General features: G+C 41.3%; 1 protein-coding gene across 4 annotated transcripts in view; it reads left to right on the top strand.

Moving 5' to 3' along the window:
* Positions 1 to 7,289: 7,289 nt before the first annotated feature.
* Positions 7,290 to 19,682, top strand: part of TTBK2 (tau tubulin kinase 2) — a 48,669-nt gene continuing 36,276 nt past the window's right edge. For 3 of the 4 annotated variants that reach the window (XR_003705995.2, XM_028724189.2, XM_028724161.2), the window contains exons 1-4: positions 7,291 to 7,791; positions 16,348 to 16,507; positions 17,764 to 17,911; positions 19,580 to 19,653. Coding sequence is in view for 3 of the 4 variants with exons in the window: in XM_028724189.2 (XP_028580022.2) it covers positions 16,439 to 16,507; positions 17,764 to 17,911; positions 19,580 to 19,653 (291 nt within the window). In the remaining variant the exon portion in view is untranslated. Of the gene's footprint in view, positions 7,792 to 16,347; positions 16,508 to 17,763; positions 17,912 to 19,579; positions 19,654 to 19,682 lie in introns of all 4 variants that reach the window. The other variant, XM_028724181.2, reaches the window with a different exon arrangement.

Genomic DNA, 19,682 nt, shown 5'->3' with positions numbered 1-19,682 from the left:
TTTGGAAAACCATTCAGAAACCTTAACTCTGTATACCACTTAAAACATGTTTGTCTCCCAAAATACCCCGCTCAGGAATCAGGGCTAGGAAGGGCTTCAAATGCCTTAAGGCAAATAATGAATAATGTATGTGCTCCTGTTTTGTTGACTCCTGTCCTTATTAGCAGTGAAAGACACAAAACAATAGATGGCAGTATTGGCATGAATATCCACTTGTGTGTTTTATTTTAAAAATTCTTCCCCAGCCCTGTCCAAATTCTCTCTGCTGGTAGCCCTGCCATTTGTCTCTACTTCCCTGCTTCTCACCTGTCATCTAACTGTATTGTTGTTGTTGTTTAGTCGTTTAGTCGTGTCCGACTCTTCGTGACCCCGTGGACCAGAGCATGCCAGGCACTTCTGTCTTCCACTGCCTCCCACAGTTTGGTTAAACTCATGCTGGTAGCTTCGAGAACACTATCCAACAATCTCGTCCTCTTTCGTCCCCTTCTCCTTGTGCCCTCCATCTTTCCCAACATCAGGGTCTTTTCCAGGGAGTCTTCTCTTCTCATGAGGTGGCCAAAGTATTGGAGCCTCAACTTCACGATCTGTCCTTCCAGTGAGCACTCAGGGCTGATTTCCTTAAGAATGGAGAGGTTTGATCTTCTTGCAGTCCATGGGACTCTCAAGAGTCTCCTCCAGCACCAGAATTCAAAAGCATCCATTCTTCGGTGATCAGCCTTCTTGATGGTCCAGCTCTCACTTCCATACATCACTACTGGTCTAACTGTATACTCTCCTCCATTCTCCTTCTTCATCCTCTTTTTGGCTATGTAAAAGAATGTCTTTAAACGCAGGAAGGTTGTCCCCCAACACAGCTGCATTTCAAGTAACATTTGCATTTGCTGTACACACCAGAGAGAGGGTAGGGGAGTCTTCGCCCAATGAACATTACTGATGGGTCAGGGCAAAGGTCCATATCTAGTCCCACATCCTGTTCTCATAGTGGCAACCAGAGGATCTAATGGGAAGCCTGCAAGCAGGACCCAAATGCAATTGTACTCTGTCCACTTGGGACTCCCAGCAACTGGTATACAGAAGTGTATAGCCTTGAACATAGCCATCATGGCTAGTAGCCACTGAAAGCTTTATTTCTTTAATGAAAGACAGCAAATTTTTAATAAAATTAATAAAAATTTAACAAAGCAGCAAATTAATATATAAATTGTACAAATATGAGCCAAATTCTGACATTCTTAAAAGACTACAGTTGTGTGTGTGTGTGGAGCTTACTCCCAAGTAAATGGGATAAGGATTTCAGCCTAAACTAGGTAAATAAAGAATGTGCAATGCAAGGCTTGCAATGCTAATATTATTGTAAAGCAGAGTTTCCCAAACTTGGGTTTCCAGCTGTTTTGGGACCAAAATTTCATCCCTTCCCCCATTCTTTCAGGGGGCAAGTTGGATAGATTCTGCAGTCAGATAAATTGATGCTGGCTATGACAACCAGAACTTGCTGCTTTCTTGTAGTTAAGAAACTGGGGACGAGCAACTGCAATTTGATACTCTTAACTGGGAGAACATTTAGTCCTTGCTGTGATTCCTGCATCGAAGGAGTTGGGCTGGATGATGCTAGGGGTCCCTTAAAACTCTACAATGTTATGATTCTAAGTAACATCTGAATATGCTCTGGGCACCTGCATGGATTTTTCTTTGTCTATGGTGGCTTATTCTTAAAAACAACAACACATACCTGTATTTATGCATTTTTATAACTGTTGTACATACATCATATACTGTCCATCACACAATGCTTTTCTTCTAAAAAATGTTTAGGGGTGCTCTCATTTTCCTACTCATATTGAAATACTGCGCCTCAATGAGGCCAAACTTAGATTCACAAAATGTTTAGGGGTATGCGTACCCCAGTGTCCCCCCAGAAAAAAAGCACTGCCATCACATATCCATTTCCTAAGTACTACCCAGTCCACCTCTCCATTTCATTCTGTCAGCTGCATATCCTGATCTTCTACCCATTTTTATCTCAAATCTTCCTTTGTTTGATATTATTTGCTGCTCACATGTTTACTTCTACTTGCAGGTTGAATTGAATATTATACTCTCTAAAATATTCTCCAAAACACTTCCACTTTTCTTTTAACTTTGTCTCATCTTATCCTATAAGCCTTTTACTTCCTTTTGCACTGCGTTTGCTCCAATTTGGTGGTAAAACACAAGTTTTCCCAGGACAAAAAACACCATCACTTGGACACAGAGCTTTAAAGCCCAGACCTGCACCTAGAAACATGGCACAAAAGGAAATCTGGATGAGCCCTAGGACACACACATGAGAATAAATATGGTAAAATAAATGCCCTAAATTATTTACAGTATAAACTGAACTGAAAGCTATATTGTCCTTCTCTTCCACTATATTGTATTTCTTACTACATTTTTTAAATGTATTTGTTCATATCTTCCAGGCAATCTTTCGAACGAACAATTTTGTCATTTAATGGAAGAGACTTGAAGGCTTAGCATAATTAATGGGGCCACTTTCTTTGTTCCTCCCTGTGCTGTTCCCATCTGCAGCACTTATTTTCCTTCCTCTTTCAGTCTGGAGACACATGAGTCCTGTAGCACAGCATTAATACTCGACAAGGTCTGTTTTATTGGTTTACATGCCCTCTTTGGCCGCTTGAGACATTTATTAGCCTTTAGCTAATGTATATGGGACTTTCTGTCTTTTGAACATTAATTAAGAAAGCATTCCCAACTGGACATTGATGTTGTTATGAAGCAGGCTATGCTATGCTGTGTTTAAGAATATGTTGCACAACTGCATGGTTTAAATAGAGTCCCTTAAGACTGACAAAGGCTTTTTAACATTTATAAAGCGATGACACCGTGGCTTTCTGACTTTTCGTAAGGCAAACACTACTCAGAGTTGGTATAATGATACTGTGAATGCTTGTTCCATCTCACAAATAGTCAGCTGATGATCTCATGGCCAAGCCAAGTTAGATTCAATTATGCTAAGAATTTAGCACGCTTATAAAGTTGTTATCTATGTTGTCCTAGGGTTGTGTCTTAAATTTGAACCAAGCTGAAAGAATTTGTTTCCTCACTTCAATTTCTTTTTTTAAAAAAAACAATTTATTACTGTATTGCTGCAGATGCTGATATTAGTGACATAAATGTACACTACAGCCAAACTTTTCCAGATGACACAAGAAAGGAGTTTGTCCTTTTACCTTGCCATGCTGAATAATGCCTGCAATAAGCTATGCTTTGATATAATGGGTTAGGTGTCTTATATCTGTAGAATTCCACTCTCGTTTCAGTAGGTCTTATTAAAGGCTAAAGCCTATGATTAGTAAGGAGATTTATCCTACACTATATTGTGACATAAGGCGAGACACCTTTTCCCTTTCACTTGCTCTACACTTCTGCGGTTACTGCTCCTCTTCCCACAACCACTTTCTCAACTCCCATAGTCCATCAAGAAAAATCCCTTTGGAATCTCCTTTATACCTCTGTTCACATGTATCTGTACCATTCATACAGAGGTGGCACTCATGACCATTTATCTTATGTCTTAATATAGCCTTCTACAACTTGAACTTCAACTCTCCTCATCCCTGCCCATTGGCAACACTGGCTAGGGTTGATGGAATTTGGAGTCCAATGACATGGGGGTGGGCAGGCACCAAACTGTGGGGGTCAGACTGCTTTAATATACAGTTCCCATGCTCACATAGGCCAGACTCTAAGTGTGATGTTAACTTTTTGACACTTAATGTAGTGTAAACCACCCTGAAGGGCAGTATAGAAATGTAATAATTAATAATAATGCCCACCCCTCCCTAATCTCAACAGAATGAAAGAAGGCAGCATACAGTTCGAACAACATTTTGTTTCAGCTTATTTATTTAAACTATTTCTTAATCATCCTTCATCAAAAGATTCCAGGGTATTGTACATAATCCATACAACATATAAAATATAATTTAAAACCAACACATAACCATAACAAAATAAATGAAAAACAAAGCTAAAAACATAATAATAATAATAATAATAATAATAATAATAATAATAATAATAATTTATTTATACCCCTCCCACCTGGGCGGCTTCCAACAAAATATTTAAAATACATTAAAACATCAAAACAAAAAAAATTCCTTCCAGTAGCACCTTAAAGACCAACTAAGTTAGTTCTTGGTATGAGCTTTCGTGTGCATGCACACTTCTTCAGATACACTGAACAGAAGTGTGCATGCACACGAAAGCTCATACCAAGAACTAACTTAGTTGGTCTTTAAGGTGCTACTGGAAGGAATTTTTTTTGTTTTGACTATGGCAGACCAACACGGCTACCCATCTGTAATTAAAACATCAGTCATTGAAAACTTCCCTAAACAGAGCTGGCACAACTGGTACCTTAAGTGGTTTACCATGCATGATATAAGAATATCTAGTGATCTTGTCAAGTTTCTAGCTAAGTACTTATCAATCAAGACACTAAATCCAGGGGTCAGTGTATAATGAGAATAGTGCTATCCTGGACTATAAGAGTCTCTCCTACCCCCTCAAAAATTATTAAGGGCAGAGGTCTGTACTCTTGATCAGTCTTCACCCACCTAGTGCCCTCCAGATGCTTGGGACTACAGCTCCCATCACCAAGGCCCTGCTGGCTCAAAGTTGTGGTCAAACTCTGGAGGGTACCAGGTTGGTAAACGTTCATCTAGATCTTCTGACGAGGGGCTATAGGAGTCAGTAGAAACTCTGCTACACCAGCAGAACATAAGCTACGCATAACACCTCAGATAACACCAGCAGAGCAAACTGCTGGCAGAGCTGTTCCATTATTTATTTTAAGTATTTATATACCACTGTTAATCAGAAAATACAGCTGCTCTTTGGAGGGGTGTATATGAAATAACCAACACAGCTGGCTAGATTTTAGGACTCTACTTGGATGTAGTTCAGAATTTACTGCCACACTACTGGATTGCATCTCCTTTTTTCACCTTCCCTGACCTTTCCTCCATTCCTTAAATATGGTAAAAAAAAACCCATGGTTCTAATATCTTATGGCACTAGAAATTTGTGGCATCCATCACTGCACATGTGGCAGGAGGAATCAAGTACACTATATAGCATTTTTTTGAATCATGGGATCAAAATTCTTATTGATGTGTTAAATTGTAAGGTTCTGGAATAATTTTGTTGGTTACCAGTTTACATATGGAAATAAACAAGAGTAACAACAAATTATATTTTGAAATTGTGTTCTGTGTAATGGTAATCTATGACTTAAGGCAATCAGTCCTAAGTCTGCTTTCTGACCTCTAGAATTACTAGCAAAGCTATTTGACCTAAATACAATCTTCCAAAGCAGAGTATGCAAGATATTGTTTTTCAGGAAGCGGTAAGCAATGACAAAGAATTTCCCCAAGGCTTTATTTTATTCCAAAATGAATTTGGGTATAATGCATTACAATTCTGTCTGAGAAAACGCTTAGCTCTACAGTTACATAGAGTATGCATTTACGTATGGTATCAAACGGTAAAATGATAGGGAGAAATATGATGCCTCTCTGTTATTTTATGTTGCACCCTAGTACTTTTAAACAATGAAGGCCTCCTGCATTATCATCTTGAATGAGGTATCATCCCATTTTGGGCAGATTGCAGAACAGTTTCCTACCACCCTAAAGTTCTGTAATATGAATGAACTAATTATAAAATTATAAATATAGATTCTGCCCCCCCCCCCTTTAAAAATATTTCAATGTTGGTATATTGTAATGTGCTGGAATATAACTTTTAAAAAAGTATGCCAAATTAGCAAAATGTGGTGTAGGCTTCAGGTATGGCAGAGATGCTCTTCTGCTGCCAGTGAATAAGGTCACATAGAAACCCTGGTCTCCCAGGCAGCCTGGTACACCTGCTCCAGGCCTTGGAGGTCTAAGATGGCTGGGGGACCCCCAGAGACCAGCTCCTTTTCCATTTCAGTTTATAACTGAACTCCCTTCCTGGGATCCCAGAAAATCTCTGCACAGGCCTGCTCCCAGGTATGACACTCTAACCACTACACAACCCAGGGATTTGACTCATGTTCCTTTTCTACTTTAAAAAGCCCTCTATGCACATTTATGTATAAATGTGTTGTGCATATTGGCATTTTAAAAATCACATTATTTTTGAAACATAGCTGTTCTGTTCAGAAGCCCCCTTTGCTCCCCAAATTTGTATCTCGCAACAGAGGGCTAGTGGACCATGTTGTTGTTGTTTAGTTGTGTCCGACTCTTCGTGACCCCATGGACCAGAGCACGCCAGGCACTCCGGTATTCCACTGCCTCCCGCAGTTTGGTCAAACTCATGCTGGTAGCTTTGAGAACACTGTCCAACCATCTCGTCCTCTGTCGTCCCCTTCTCCTTGTGCCCTCCATCTTTCCCAACATCAGGGTCTTTTCCAGGGAGTCTTCTCTTCTCATAAGGTGGCCAAGGTATTGGAGCCTCAGCTTCAGGATCTGTCCTTCCAGTGAGCACTCATGTTAGGACACAGAAATTTCCTTCCACAAAAATTATGGAAGAACGTGGGGCGGTTATCTTTTCAACCCCTTTCTGTGTGTGTGTCTACTGACATTGGACACTGATGCTGGTTTTTTTTAATGAGCTTGAGCCCAAGGTTTTTTCTTTTGGGTTTTCCCAGCTTACTTTGGATATCCTGCATAAACAACTACATATTGCACTTTTTACTAAAGACCCCACCAAAAACATTTGATTTTTCAGTATATTTCCCAGTTTAGTGGCTTCTGCAGCCTTAATCCTGAGTGGCTCATAGCAATAAACATTATCTCCCTTTTTGTTATGGGAAAACAAATGGCTTTTACCAGCGCGTTTCGGTACTTTAATATTCCAAAAAAGAGGAAACCCCAGCCTGTAAGAGAACATCGACAGCCATCTGTCAAGCCCCCATGACGCAGCCACCAACCACCACCTCTCTGCAAGCTACCATTAGGGAAATCCTTAAAATACCCTTTCCGACAAAGGCCGGGCTAAACTACAATTCCCAGAATTCTCTTCAGACCAGCGCAGTACGAACAAACTCGCTGGATTCGCCTCATAAGCAAACGTGAGCACAGCGGCGTTTCTAAGAGACGGCCGCCCGCCGGGACGACTGATGGGGCCGCTATCCAATCTGCTCAACGGGCTCCTCGCGAACGACCCAATAGCGTTCCAAGGCGTCGGAAGGGTGGGCGGGCACCCTTGAGGGAATAGCTGGCTCACTGGCCCTTGGATGGAGGGCAAGGGAAAAGGAGGGGGCTTGTTGCGAAGGTAGAGCGAGCGAGGAGCGAGGGGGACGGGCCAGTCGCGTCCTGCGGGGACTGCAGCTGAGGCGGCGGAGAATTGGCGACGAAGCGGTTAACCCTGCAGCGACAGAGACAACGGCCGTTCGGCGACTGCCGCTGAGCCGCTGACTGGATTGCCTGTCGCCTCCGTTAGCTGCCCCGCCCGCCGGTCCCTGCGCCTAGTCCGGTCCGGCCCCGCAGTCACCATAGAGACAGCGGCGGCGGAGGCGACGACGGCGCCGCTTGCTCGCAAGCCATGGGCAGGAGCCTGCTGCTGGGCTGCGCCGGGCTGAACCGGAGGGCGCCGCGGGACAACCGGTAATATCGCCTCCCCCCCGCCACCACCACCTCAGCCGCGTTTCCTTCTCTCCTCGGAGGCCCTCGAGAGGAAGAGTGAACCCCGCGCCGGCCTCGCTCTGAGGGGGAAGGAGCGCCGGCCGCCGCGTTCCAGGTAGGCGCTTCCCCTCAGGGACTGGCGAGCGGGGCATGGGGTGGGGGAGCGCGGTCGCCACCCGGCCTCTGGCCTCCCCCAGCCAGCGAGAGGCCGCTTCGGCGGGGTGTGCGCAAGTGCCGCCTGGTCGGGCGGGGGGGGGGGAGGGATGCTGCTTCGGAGGCGCCGGGGGGGGGGTTGGCGGGGCCTCGCGGGATGCGCCTCTGGTAGAGCTTAATAGCGGAGGGAGCAGCGCCGGGTTTCTGGGATCGGAGGAGGAGGCTCCACGGAGGGTAACCTTCAGAGCATCACCCGTAATTTCGTCCCGCCGGTTATCTATCCCGGTTTTCCGTGCAGGGGCAGGAGGGGGGCGGGGATGCTGCATTATTAGGGGGGGGGGCGGAATCATCTCCCAGCCTCGGATGGGAGAAGATCTGGCAGCGCTTGGCCACTTCTGGTGTGTCTTCTCCTAAGGCCCACTCTGTTCGCTTTGCAGGGTTGGGGAGCGGGATAGCTGCTCGTTGTGGGTGTTTGGTAACTGGGCAGCAGCGGTGAGGCTCATCGCAGAAGTTTCCAGCCTGGTACCGATGAAATGGCAAGTGATGCTCTGGCGGTTTGAGAGCGGTTCTGCTGCAAAAATATAGGCTCTGCGGGGTGGTGGGGAAAGAGCTCTTTTGCTTATTTCGGCTAAGGTCTGGCTTTCCCTGCCTTTCTTTCATTTATTGGTGAGGAGAATGCTCCCCGAGGGGAAAACTAGGCTGCTTGACTTGTAAATCTGCTAATGTTGATGCTTCTGTGTTTCCTCTAGTCATACAAATATGCTCTGGCATACAGGCAGATGGAGGCTGAGGCTAAACATTGCCGCTGCTGTCAGCAGTTGCATGAAGATATGAATACAGATACATAGACTTTCTTTTAAAAGAGAGAGGTATGGTCCTCTGCCAGAGATCTTTAAGGAGACCAACTGCCAGCAATGGGTGTAGGAAAAATCTGCTAGAGAGGGTTGGCAATGTTGTGTCTTTCTGCCATGAAACAACAAGAGGGATGGTTAAATGATACTTAACCTTAAGTATAGCACCAAGTATTGGTGGGTTTCAAAATGATGCTAAAATATAGATGCTTTGAGATTAGCATTTTCTGTAACAGTAAGATATATCGCAAATATATCCTACCATACAAGTTATTTAAGACTAATACATGTAGATGACTTCAGATTTTAAAAAATAATCAAGCAGTTTATAAATTTCCTGAAATAAATAAATTTGCTCTGATGTTGGTTAATCAGGAAATAGCTATTTTAGGCTATAGCAGGTAATGTTTTAAATTTGCTTCTAGCACTTACCCAGAGAAAGAGAGTCTGATATTAGTGCAGAATATCCTGCACTATATCAAACGTTCTTGGCACTGATAATCAATATTTAAATTATAAGTGAGATGTGCCAAGGCTTGAGTTTACATAAATTTCTGTGAGTAGCTGTTTCAAAATATTTTCAGCGGGATTCTTTCTTTAAATGTTTGGAACTGATCCCTGGTCTCTGATCAAGTCTTGTGAATAGTAATCTTGCCTTCCTTTGGTTGTGTGCTCATATGGGAAGTAGAAGAAACTTATGCAGATTTGTCCCAAGACAAAAGAGAAAAATTATCATAATAATGAAAGACAGTATTTGGCATCACTTGTTCTCTTGGGGTTCAAAAAAGCAAGGGAGCTTTGAAGTCCTTTAGACTGAAGAAAGCATGTGGAAAACAAGGGATGGGATGCTTTACTTGTCTGGGCTTTAAGGTTTTGTGGGGGGCAGGTATTGGAAGGGATTGCTGCAGAATCTGAATGGGTGGGATGTACTGTGTGTGTCTTCTAACACGTCCATTCAAGAAAAAATGATGCACAAAATGGGGTTGGTGTGAAGGTTAAAGGGACCCCTGACACATTAGGTCCAGTCACAGACGACTCTGGGGTTGTGGCGCTCATCTCGCTTTATTGGCCAAGGGAGCCGGCGTACAACTTCCGGTCATGTGGCCAGCATGACTAAGCCGCTTCTGGTGAACCAGAGCAGTGCACGGAAACGCTGTTTACCTTCCCGCTGGAGTGGTACCTATTTATCTACTTGCACTGGCATGCTTTCAAACTGCTAGGTTGGCAGGAGCTGGGACCGAACAACGGGAGCTCACCCTGTCGCGGGGATTCAAACCGACGACCTTCTGATCGGCAAGCCCTAGGCTCTGTGGTTTAACCCACCGCGCCACCCGCTGTGAAGGTTAGGATGCAGCTTATACCTCCTTGACACTGTCTTCTTAGGGAAAACATCTCCATACTTTGAAGAACTGAGTTTGGAGTAAACAAGTTGCACATTGCATCCTAATTTAGTAAGAAAAGCGTAAAACACTTCCTAGGCTGGTAAAATACAAGGAATATATTTTTGGAACTTAATAGACTTTTTTATTGGATAAAAGCTTGGTTAAATACAAACAGATTATAACTTGTTCAGAATGACTACCGTATTCCAGTTCACCAGTTTGTCTGTGACTGTATCTCTCAGCTGACGAAAATTTTAATCTGAATGATGTGATCTGTTCTAAGTGTAAGGTTCACATGACCTTACTAAAAACACAGCCCTAGAGTTTTATTTTAGGAGTGCTGGCAGTGGCAGCAGAATACAATTATTACAAGTTGCAAAACAGAAAGCTGGTGTGTTATAATGGCTTGACATAAACTATGCAGTACATTGATTTATTCCTTGTTTTTCTGTTGGGTAAGCTGTGTCTAGCATCTCTTAAAGAGACAGAACATTGGGTTTTTTAAATAGCTTTGGAAGAATTTCAGTGTTCATATATTGCTGGTTTTTAATTAGAATTAATGATTACTGTATTTGAGTAGTCTTTGATACTTGGGCCATAAAAACATGTTGCCCTCCCACCCCTGCCAGTAACATTTGAAAAATGTTACATTACTTTAAGTTTATTGGAAACATATATTGTAAAATGATCTGATAGTGCTAGTGTGTTGGGTTTCTTTTTTGGATAGTACACTGGATGGAATATGTCAATACTTTTCAGTAAAAAGATTCCTTCTGCCCCAATTCTGGTTTGAATCCTGAGATCTTATGAACAGAACTTAATTCATAAGACACCTGCTGGTAGAACTGGAGGAGGCCTTTCTTGCTGTGGAGGACAAGTGTGGGACTGTGGGGGAAAAGGTTGAGTTGACTTCCTCCTCCTGCAAGTGGAAATCTCAGCTGGAGCAAAGGCCTTTCCATAAGCAGAAGGAGCCCTTTCTTCTATTCATGGAAGGGCAACTGCAGACCCAAGCATATTTTCCTAAATTTAAGATTAATTGTACTTCATATAGCCTTAATGATTCACCTTTGCATCTTGGTATGTAGCATTAGTTTCTTGTGGTGTGGAAGGAGTTGCATTGTGGTGAGGATTGTAGTGGCCTGATGTGGCTCTGATTTCATTGCCTCATTGGGCAATGAAATGTCATTCAACATGGATGTGCTTGTTGGCAAAAGTGAGTGGGGTCTAGGCATGTCCACACTTATTCTGTATGAATTGTAATGTAATATAGAAGGCACTACAGCTCACTGAGGAGAACCTATTTTGTTTACAGAACTAGAAATCTCCCTTCCTTCTCAAGAGTGGTGTGGGTTTTTTAAATAACATCTTCATGGAAAAGTCAGTGTGGAGATAGCAATAGTACTGATGCTGCAATACAGGAATTTAAAGAACTGTTAACTGGTTCCTCATGTCCAAGGAAGCTTTTGGCTTGGATTTTCAAAAGCCATTTGTGATATTGTGTAGGAATCTTGCGTTCAAAGGGAGCGATATCAGAACTTTCATTGGGAATGAGCTAGCTCTTGAATACATCTTTGGATGATGGCTACATTCTTTAGTATTGATTACTTGAAAAATAGTGTCTGCATTAGCTGGCATATAACAAAAACAATAGGCTGGATGAAAGTCAGTAAACTAAAATGGAATTGCTATAATAAAGAGGTGTTGTGGGTAGGTAGTTCTTATATCCAGGAACTGGCTGCACACCCTTCTTTAGAGGGGCTTGCCTTCTCCTTGAGGGGTATGTAGACTGGTGGTACTTCAAGATCCAGCTTCGTAACTGAGCCCATATGGCCTCAGTGGCACAAAGTGTCCTTTTCCAGCTTCAATTGGTTCATTGGCTATGGCCATTCCTTCACAAGAGATGGCTTTGCCATAGTGATGTATGCCCTGGTAAGCTCCTATTTTGGTTACTATAATGTGTTTTGTGTTGGGGGGGGGGGGCAAGAAGTTGAGGTGGAAGCAGCAGTTCATGCAGAACATGCTGTAAGATCGTTGACTAGTTCATCCAAATGAAATCTCATCATACTGATTCTGAGGGAGTTACACTGCCTGCCTATATGCTTTTGGGCTGTATTCAAATTGCTGGTGCTGTTTACCATAAAGTGATAAACAGCTTGCGGTCCGAAGATCTCCATAGCTTATCTCCATACCATCCTGTCCATGCCCTAAGATATTCCAAGGAGCTCTTCTCTGTGTACAATGGTTGGGGAATATGTAGTGACTTTTTCCCAGGCACATACAGAATTTTAGTATATTATGTTGTGATAGGATTGCCTGCTCTATTGTTTTAGCTGCTCAGACTGTTCGCATTGGTTTTATGGTTGCATTTTATTCTATGTGATTTTATAAATTTATATTTTGTACCCTGTTCTGGGATCTATCAAGTTGAAGGGCAGGCTATAAATATTCTTAAATAAAATAACACAATGCTCAATAGGGGATTTTGCTGTTTTGTAAAAGTGACTGCAGTGTTTCCTTTCCTAATAGGTTAAAAGGGATTGATCCTTTTCTTAATAGCTTCCCAGATTCTTGTTTTTTGGGCTTCTTGTTCTTCTATCTCTACATTTGTAAGACAGTTTATTTTTATTCACCACCTGTCATTAAATACTGTGAATGCTAAAACAGTGGTCTTAACATTTCTGGTAGTTGATTAGAAGGTTAGTTTAAATAGTTGTCCATAAATGCAGTAGGTGCTACAGATATGTGAAATCATGGTTATAAATAGTATCTGTAGTTCTTTCACACTCCTCTATATGGAGGTCAAGCAAAGTCAGTTAAATCTGAGAGGAAAAAATGATTGTGATTCTTGCATTGGTAGTCTGCCTGTGGTTTCAGTAAATATAAACCATGGATTTCTTCTGTTTCTCGTTTATGGGTGAGCAAGAATCATTAAGAATTCTCTGCTCCAAAGCAGTATGTATGGAAATACTATGTTGAACTTGTATTAGTTATTAAACAACAAATCTCCAAAGTACAGCAATAAGTTATGGGAGAAACAAACTATGGTACCTTCATATTGGTGGAATGTTAGCTTAGTGAATGAAGTCAGGATTCTACATGTGCTTAGCAGAAAAGGCAAAATGATATTGCTTTAAACTACAGAAAATGTAGTAACACTCTGTGTACATATGCACCCAGCATCTGTGGCAACATTACTGACACATACTAATTGTAGCTTGGTGCATCATCACCGTTTCATCAATCATGCATAGAAGCAACCAATCAGTGCATGGTGATGGTAGAATGTCCCCAATCAATGCATAGTGATGGCAGAATGTCTCCAAGGCATCATTCCACTACTTAGGTGGTCACAAATCCACCACACTGCATTCAGCAGTGTAAATCATCATGACACATCCCAGCATGACCCTGGCAACAGACACTTTTCAGGCATATTTGCCGACAGGGTTTGAAATCCTCCTATATCTCTTCCATGCAATAAAGCACATTTTGGGGGGACAGGAACACAAACAATAGCTTGAACAAGCCACAGTTCCTCATATTCATATGAAATGGGAACTGACAGTTTGTTGAGGACAGCAAGTAGAAGCTTTTGAACTCCTCCCTTTGTGCATGGAGGAGGAGTCCATAAGCCCAATACAGGTCCCATTCACATTCATAACAATATTTTTTTATTTATTAACAAAATGTAAATACCACTTGATTTTAGTAAAGCCTCTAAGTTGTTCACAAGAAATAGTAAAACTATCAATAAAAACAGTTAAAACATTTAAAAATAATTAAAATTAACAGCAAAAGAGAATGCATTTCAACATCAACTCAGCTGGTTAGAGTGTGGTGCTGATAATGCCAAGGTTGCATGTTTGATCCCCATAAGGGACAGCTGCATATTCCTGCATTGCAGGGGGTTGGACTTGATGATTCTTAGGGTCCCTTCCAACTCTACAATTCTATGCTTCTATATGTCTGCATAGGCCTGCCTAAACGGAAACATTTTAAGCAGGCTCCAAAAAGAGTACAGTGAAGGCATTTGTCTGATGTCAGTAGGCAGGGAGTATAGGTAATGCCATGCTAAAAGAGAAATTTCTTAGAGCTGCAGAATGAGTATTGTGCAGCACACGTAAAAGTGCCAATTCTTCAGATTGAAGCATGGGAACCACTCACCCACAGTGCCTCCATTTTGCCAGCATTGTGGCACCACTGTGTCCAGGTACCAGTCCAGGAGCTGTGTGGCCTCTCCTGATTCAGATGTTATGGAAATATAGTAGTAGTAGTAGTAATAATAATAATAATAATAATAATAATAATAATAATAAATAATTCATTTCTTATACCCCACATGTCTGACTGGGTTACCGCAGCCACTCTGGACAGCTTCCAACAAAATATAAAAGAACAAAATGTCACACATTAAAAGCTTCCCAAAACAGGGCTGTCTACGAAAAGTCATATAATTGTTTAATTCTTTGACATCTGACAGGAAGGCGTTCCACAGGGTGGATGCAATAACTGAGAAGGCCCTCTGCCTGTTTCCCTGTAACTTCACTTCTCTCAATGAGGGAACTGCCAGAAGGCCCTTGGAGCTGGGGGCCTCAGTGTCCAAGCTGAACAATGAGGGTGGAGACACTCCTTCAGGTATACAGGGCTGAAGCTGTTTAGGACTTTAAAGGTCAACACCAAGACTTTGAATTGTGCTTGGATATGAAAATTATGCAGTCTATTGTTATAACTTCTTCTAAACATCCTTCACCCAATGAGACATCCTTCAGCTTGGTTGCAGTTTGTGGAGCTGCAGGCAGTTGTCAAAACAGTTGAGTCAACAGTTGGAGCTCAAGTGTTGAAAAAATCTTGATGAATATGAGAAACCATTATAGGGGTTGTTCTGTGGTTCATCATCTTTGGCCTCTTTTCGTATAATATAGGTGCAGCTTGTTTCACTTGCCTTGCCATCACCAATAGCTAGGCACATTTTGCCTCAGTCTTTAAAGTGTGCCTTATAGTAGTTCAGCCTGGATACTGCTAGTGCATGGGCAACTGAGACAGGCTCCATGCTCTCCAGATAGTCTCAGTTGGTATATCAGCTTAAGCTGGTAAAAAACACTTCTGGCCGTTGTTGCTACTTGAGTTTTCCCAATTTTTCCAGCGGCATATTGCATCCTTCTATGGGAGTGCACTCCCATGCAAACTTACCCACTCACAATATCTCTGTCAATAGCAATTGGCCTAGTGAGCTACTAAAGCTGTGGAAGATCTCTTTGTTTATATATAATCACCTGACCCTACTGGTGAATTGCCTCCAAGATTTGCTGCCAAGGAGTGTGGTGGAGTCTCATTCTTTGGAGGTCTTTAAGCAGAGGCTTGACAACCATATGTCAGGAGTGCTCTGATGGTGTTTCCTGCTTGGCAGGGGGTTGGACTCGATGGCCCTTGTGGTCTATTCCAACTCTATGATTCTATGATTAAAAGTTGTTGCACATGAGCTGTAGATTTGCTGTCAATGGGTATCTGACACCTACAATAATTTTCGCGTCAATAATAGTGTGAGTATTTTTCTCCATTGAGTTTGTATAGTGGTTTCTCCTGTAGCTGTCAACGATCCATTATTGATAGAAGGTATATTTTGTCCTATTATATAGGTTGTAATACAGCTTTCTTAAAGGAGAAAATAATCTATTTCAATGGACTTCACAGTGTGGTCTGGCAGGGGATAAGAAACTCTTACCAATCTCTGATGAAATAATTTGGTGTTGAAGGTCAGGAGAGGAGTTAGAATAAAGGAAAGCTGATATGGTAAGGGTTTATGTAGAGAGCACAACCTTGGCCATGACCTCATTTTTTTAGCGTTATACAAGTCAATGGTTCTCAGCTTAACCCTCCTGCATATAGTATGGGGTGTTAAAAGGATAATGGATTATCCACAGGGGTGTTACAAGAATTAGTTTGATGCGTATGAAAGAATTGAGAATAATTATTGTTATAGTTTAATGTTGCTCATTTGAGGCAGGGATAACACTCCTCAACTGGCATAAAGGTTTACAACTTTTTAAAAGGTATCTGTTGCAGATACTTTTATTTCTAAAGGAACGTACTTACACAGCAGAAAGCTGACTTCACTATGTAAAATATTTTAAAATATTTTTGTTTTGTTTGAAATTTTATTTCAGTTCTGAATTGTAAAATTGAAAAATAACTTTCTTACAGTAGAGTTAGGAAGGCATTCATTTTGTCATTTTTTAATTATCAAGTTTTCATGAACTTGATAAGTATTGCTGTTTATCTTTATAGCCTCTGCTTAAATGGAAGCCACCTTTGGGAGCTGGATGGTCTCTATTGACGTAGGCTTTGCATAGCAGCTGCACCACCCCAGGAGATTGCAATGAGTGGAGGAGGGGAACAGCCAGATATCCTGAGTGTAGGAGTATTGGTCAAAGAAAGATGGAAAGTGGTAAGTATATTAAATCCTTCTTATTTCCTCCCCAGATATATGAAAGCACTAGACTAAATAAAAAGAAAAAAAATTGCAAGGAACCAGGTAAAAGGAAGACACAGTCACAAACTGCACCCTGTTAGCAATATATGAAAGCATAGTAATATAGAATTGGAGAAATTTCCCCCTCTTGGACACCTTTTTTGCAAATAAATACACAAGTTAGCAGTCTCCTTGCCTGTACTTTGGTGTGCTGGTCTTTTCTGGCTGGTCTCTTTCCTGAGAGTTTATTTGTTTGTAACATTGAGCATAGTGGCTGTAGGTAAGTGGTGTGGTTTTCCTCAGCTTGAAAAGCACTTCAAAAAGTGCTGCTGGCTGTTGTTCATCTTTACCTTAATGTGGCTCTGTGGAACAAAAACCTCACATAAGATGCCTGTTACCTGTATTTATAAAAATATTTATATACCGCTGTATTGTAAATATATATATCATAGTGGTTTGCAACAATATAGAATAGAAACGTTTTCAGCAGGCATTTAACAGTTTGCACAAGAAGGCAGCCACTGAATCTATATTGGCAGGGTGTTCCACAGGACTGGGCAAATGACACTAAAGCAGTGGTTCTCAAACTGGTGTGGCAGTCACACTGTGACAGAAGAGGATGGCAACTGTCAGCTCTGTTAAATATGAAATATCTTTGTCTTGATGAGGAAATGAGAGTTTATTTGTCTCAAATTAGGCCTAAAATAAATGAGATCACTTGGCAAAGGCAAGCTTACACTTCTTATTCAGTTTGTATACATACTTAAGGTACATATGATAGAGACTTGTTTATAATTATATTTTTGGAATGATTTATGTTCTTATGTAGCTGTATTGTTTTATACTTTCTGGCTATCCTATGATCATATTATAAAGGAGTTGTGTTCCATGTTATAAATCAAGCAATGCTAGGAGTTGTTTCTTTTTGTTTTCCAATGTATTTCTTATCAATAAAAAAATGGTGTTGTGTGAGCATTTTTTTATTCTGAAAGTGTGGGCCAGAGAAAAAAGTTTGAGAACCACTGTGCTAAAGGCTTGATTTCTTGTCACATTAACAGTAGTTAATAGATTAAGAAATAAAATTTAAAACGAGTCTTACATTAAGAAGGGAAAGAGGTAACCTAATACAGTAACAGATTTAGTGGCTAGATAATATTCATAGTCTAGGCTTGTTAATTCAAAAGTTCTGTATTTTTTAAACAATGCAGAATTAATATTTTTATTCATTACAGTTCAAAAAGATAGGAGGTGGAGGGTTTGGAGAAATTTACGATGCAATGGACTTGCTTACCCGAGACAATGTTGCATTGAAAGTCGAGTCAGCTCAGCAACCAAAGCAGGTTCTGAAAATGGAAGTAGCTGTGTTGAAAAAACTGCAAGGTAAGGAGGATAAAAGATCCTTGTTCTGAATGTGTCTGATTCTTGGAAATCTGATAGGCTCAGTGTATCAAAGTATACTATATTGGTCAGTATGGATTCCAAATATAATAAGGAAGAATTAAGATTTAGTGTGCAATCCTGTGCATGTCTATTGAGAAAGAAGCAAGTCCCACTGATATCACTGGGGCTCACTACCAGGTAAGTGGGTATAGAATTGCATTGAGGACAAGAATAGGGAAGTTTTACTGATTTTTAAAATAATAATGATTCAAGTTGATGATGTGCCTTAAATCTGAGACAGGTGAAAAGATGGCAAGTATTGTTCTGAGAGAATGTGCGAGACTGATTGAGATGTGAACCTATGACTGCTGTCCTTGAAAAATGTTGTGAAATATTTTGAACACCACAAAATCCCTGAGCAACTTCTGAAATTACAGGATGACCTAGCTTACTCTCCCTGACAGTGTTACTAAATTTAAATATTTCTTTAGTAGAGGGAATTCCAACAGGTGTCGTTTGTACACCTGGTCACCTAAGATAGCTTAAGCTGTGTGAACATTTTTGATACTCAGCATGTATCTCTTATGATACTCAACATGTATCTGTTCAACATGTATCATTCAACATGGTTTCACTTAAATAGAGGCATAAATTGTGGTGCAGCAGAACCAAACAAAGCAGAGTAAAAATAAATGTTTTTCAGACCATTAATTTTTTAAGTGTGTCAATAGTCTTGGTGATAGCTGTCAATTTACCTCATGGGATTTGGGGGCCAATGGTGTGGGTTGATCCTCGCCACATGGTCACAGGCCGGAGAGAAGAATTGTGGGATGCAGGCACACTCCCCTCCGTTTTTTCCTCCTGCCTTTCGCAGCAGTACATTTCTCCTGGTTCTCCTGCTTCACCTCAGATAAAAAGGTTGTTTCTAATTTATCAACAAAAAGCATTTTTGTTGCATCTTAATGGCCATGTTTGCAAATCACAAATTGGGTTTATGCTCAAATACAGGCAGTGGCAAACCCTGCTTATGTGCATCTTCATGCAACATTGTCATGCGGTGAGGTGTTTAAGAGTAACTAAAAAAAATGTTAACACTGAAATATGTTTACTTCCATGAATGCTAACAACTTTTGGATAACGAGGCACTGTTTAATTATGAATTGGTGCAGAGAATTAGAGACAAAGTGGTTTTTATTTTTGACAAGTTTCTTCCGCATGTCTAAGTTGTTCCTTAAGTTCTGTTTCCTTTTTTTGCCACCCAGAAATGTAAGTAATATATTTAGGGATTTAGGGAAGCGCTTGGGGAGAGAGGGGTTAGTGAAAAGTAATCTTTCTACCAGCTCTTTCCCCAGCAGCTTTCTGAAAAGTCTCTCTTGATGACTGGGGACCCTCCTGAGTGGGGTGTGCTGGGGTGGAGGGAATTGCTGAAAATAGGGTGGAGACATGTCCGGTGAGAGGGAGTCTCTGCCCAGTTTTTGGCTTATCTCTCCTTTCAGCCCCTGGAGCCACAGTGCACACCATTCAGGAAGGTCCCTTGACTTTTAGGACAGGCTTCTCTAGAGGAGGTGTTGCCTTCCTCCAACCTCATTTCTGTAGGTGACTCTATGAATCCAAGCTTGTGAGAAGAAAAATATGGAAACATAAAAAGTGTATATTTTATTTCTGCAGGAAAAGATCATGTCTGCAAATTCATTGGCTGTGGAAGGAATGACAGATTCAACTATGTGGTCATGCAGTTGCAGGTAAGTTTGTTACATTTATTTGTTCTCTA

Source organism: Podarcis muralis, chromosome 1 (assembly GCF_964188315.1).
Source record: "Podarcis muralis chromosome 1, rPodMur119.hap1.1, whole genome shotgun sequence".
In the NCBI taxonomy this organism is placed as follows: domain Eukaryota; kingdom Metazoa; phylum Chordata; class Lepidosauria; order Squamata; family Lacertidae; genus Podarcis; species Podarcis muralis.
This window is presented reverse-complemented; position numbering and strand designations above follow the sequence as displayed.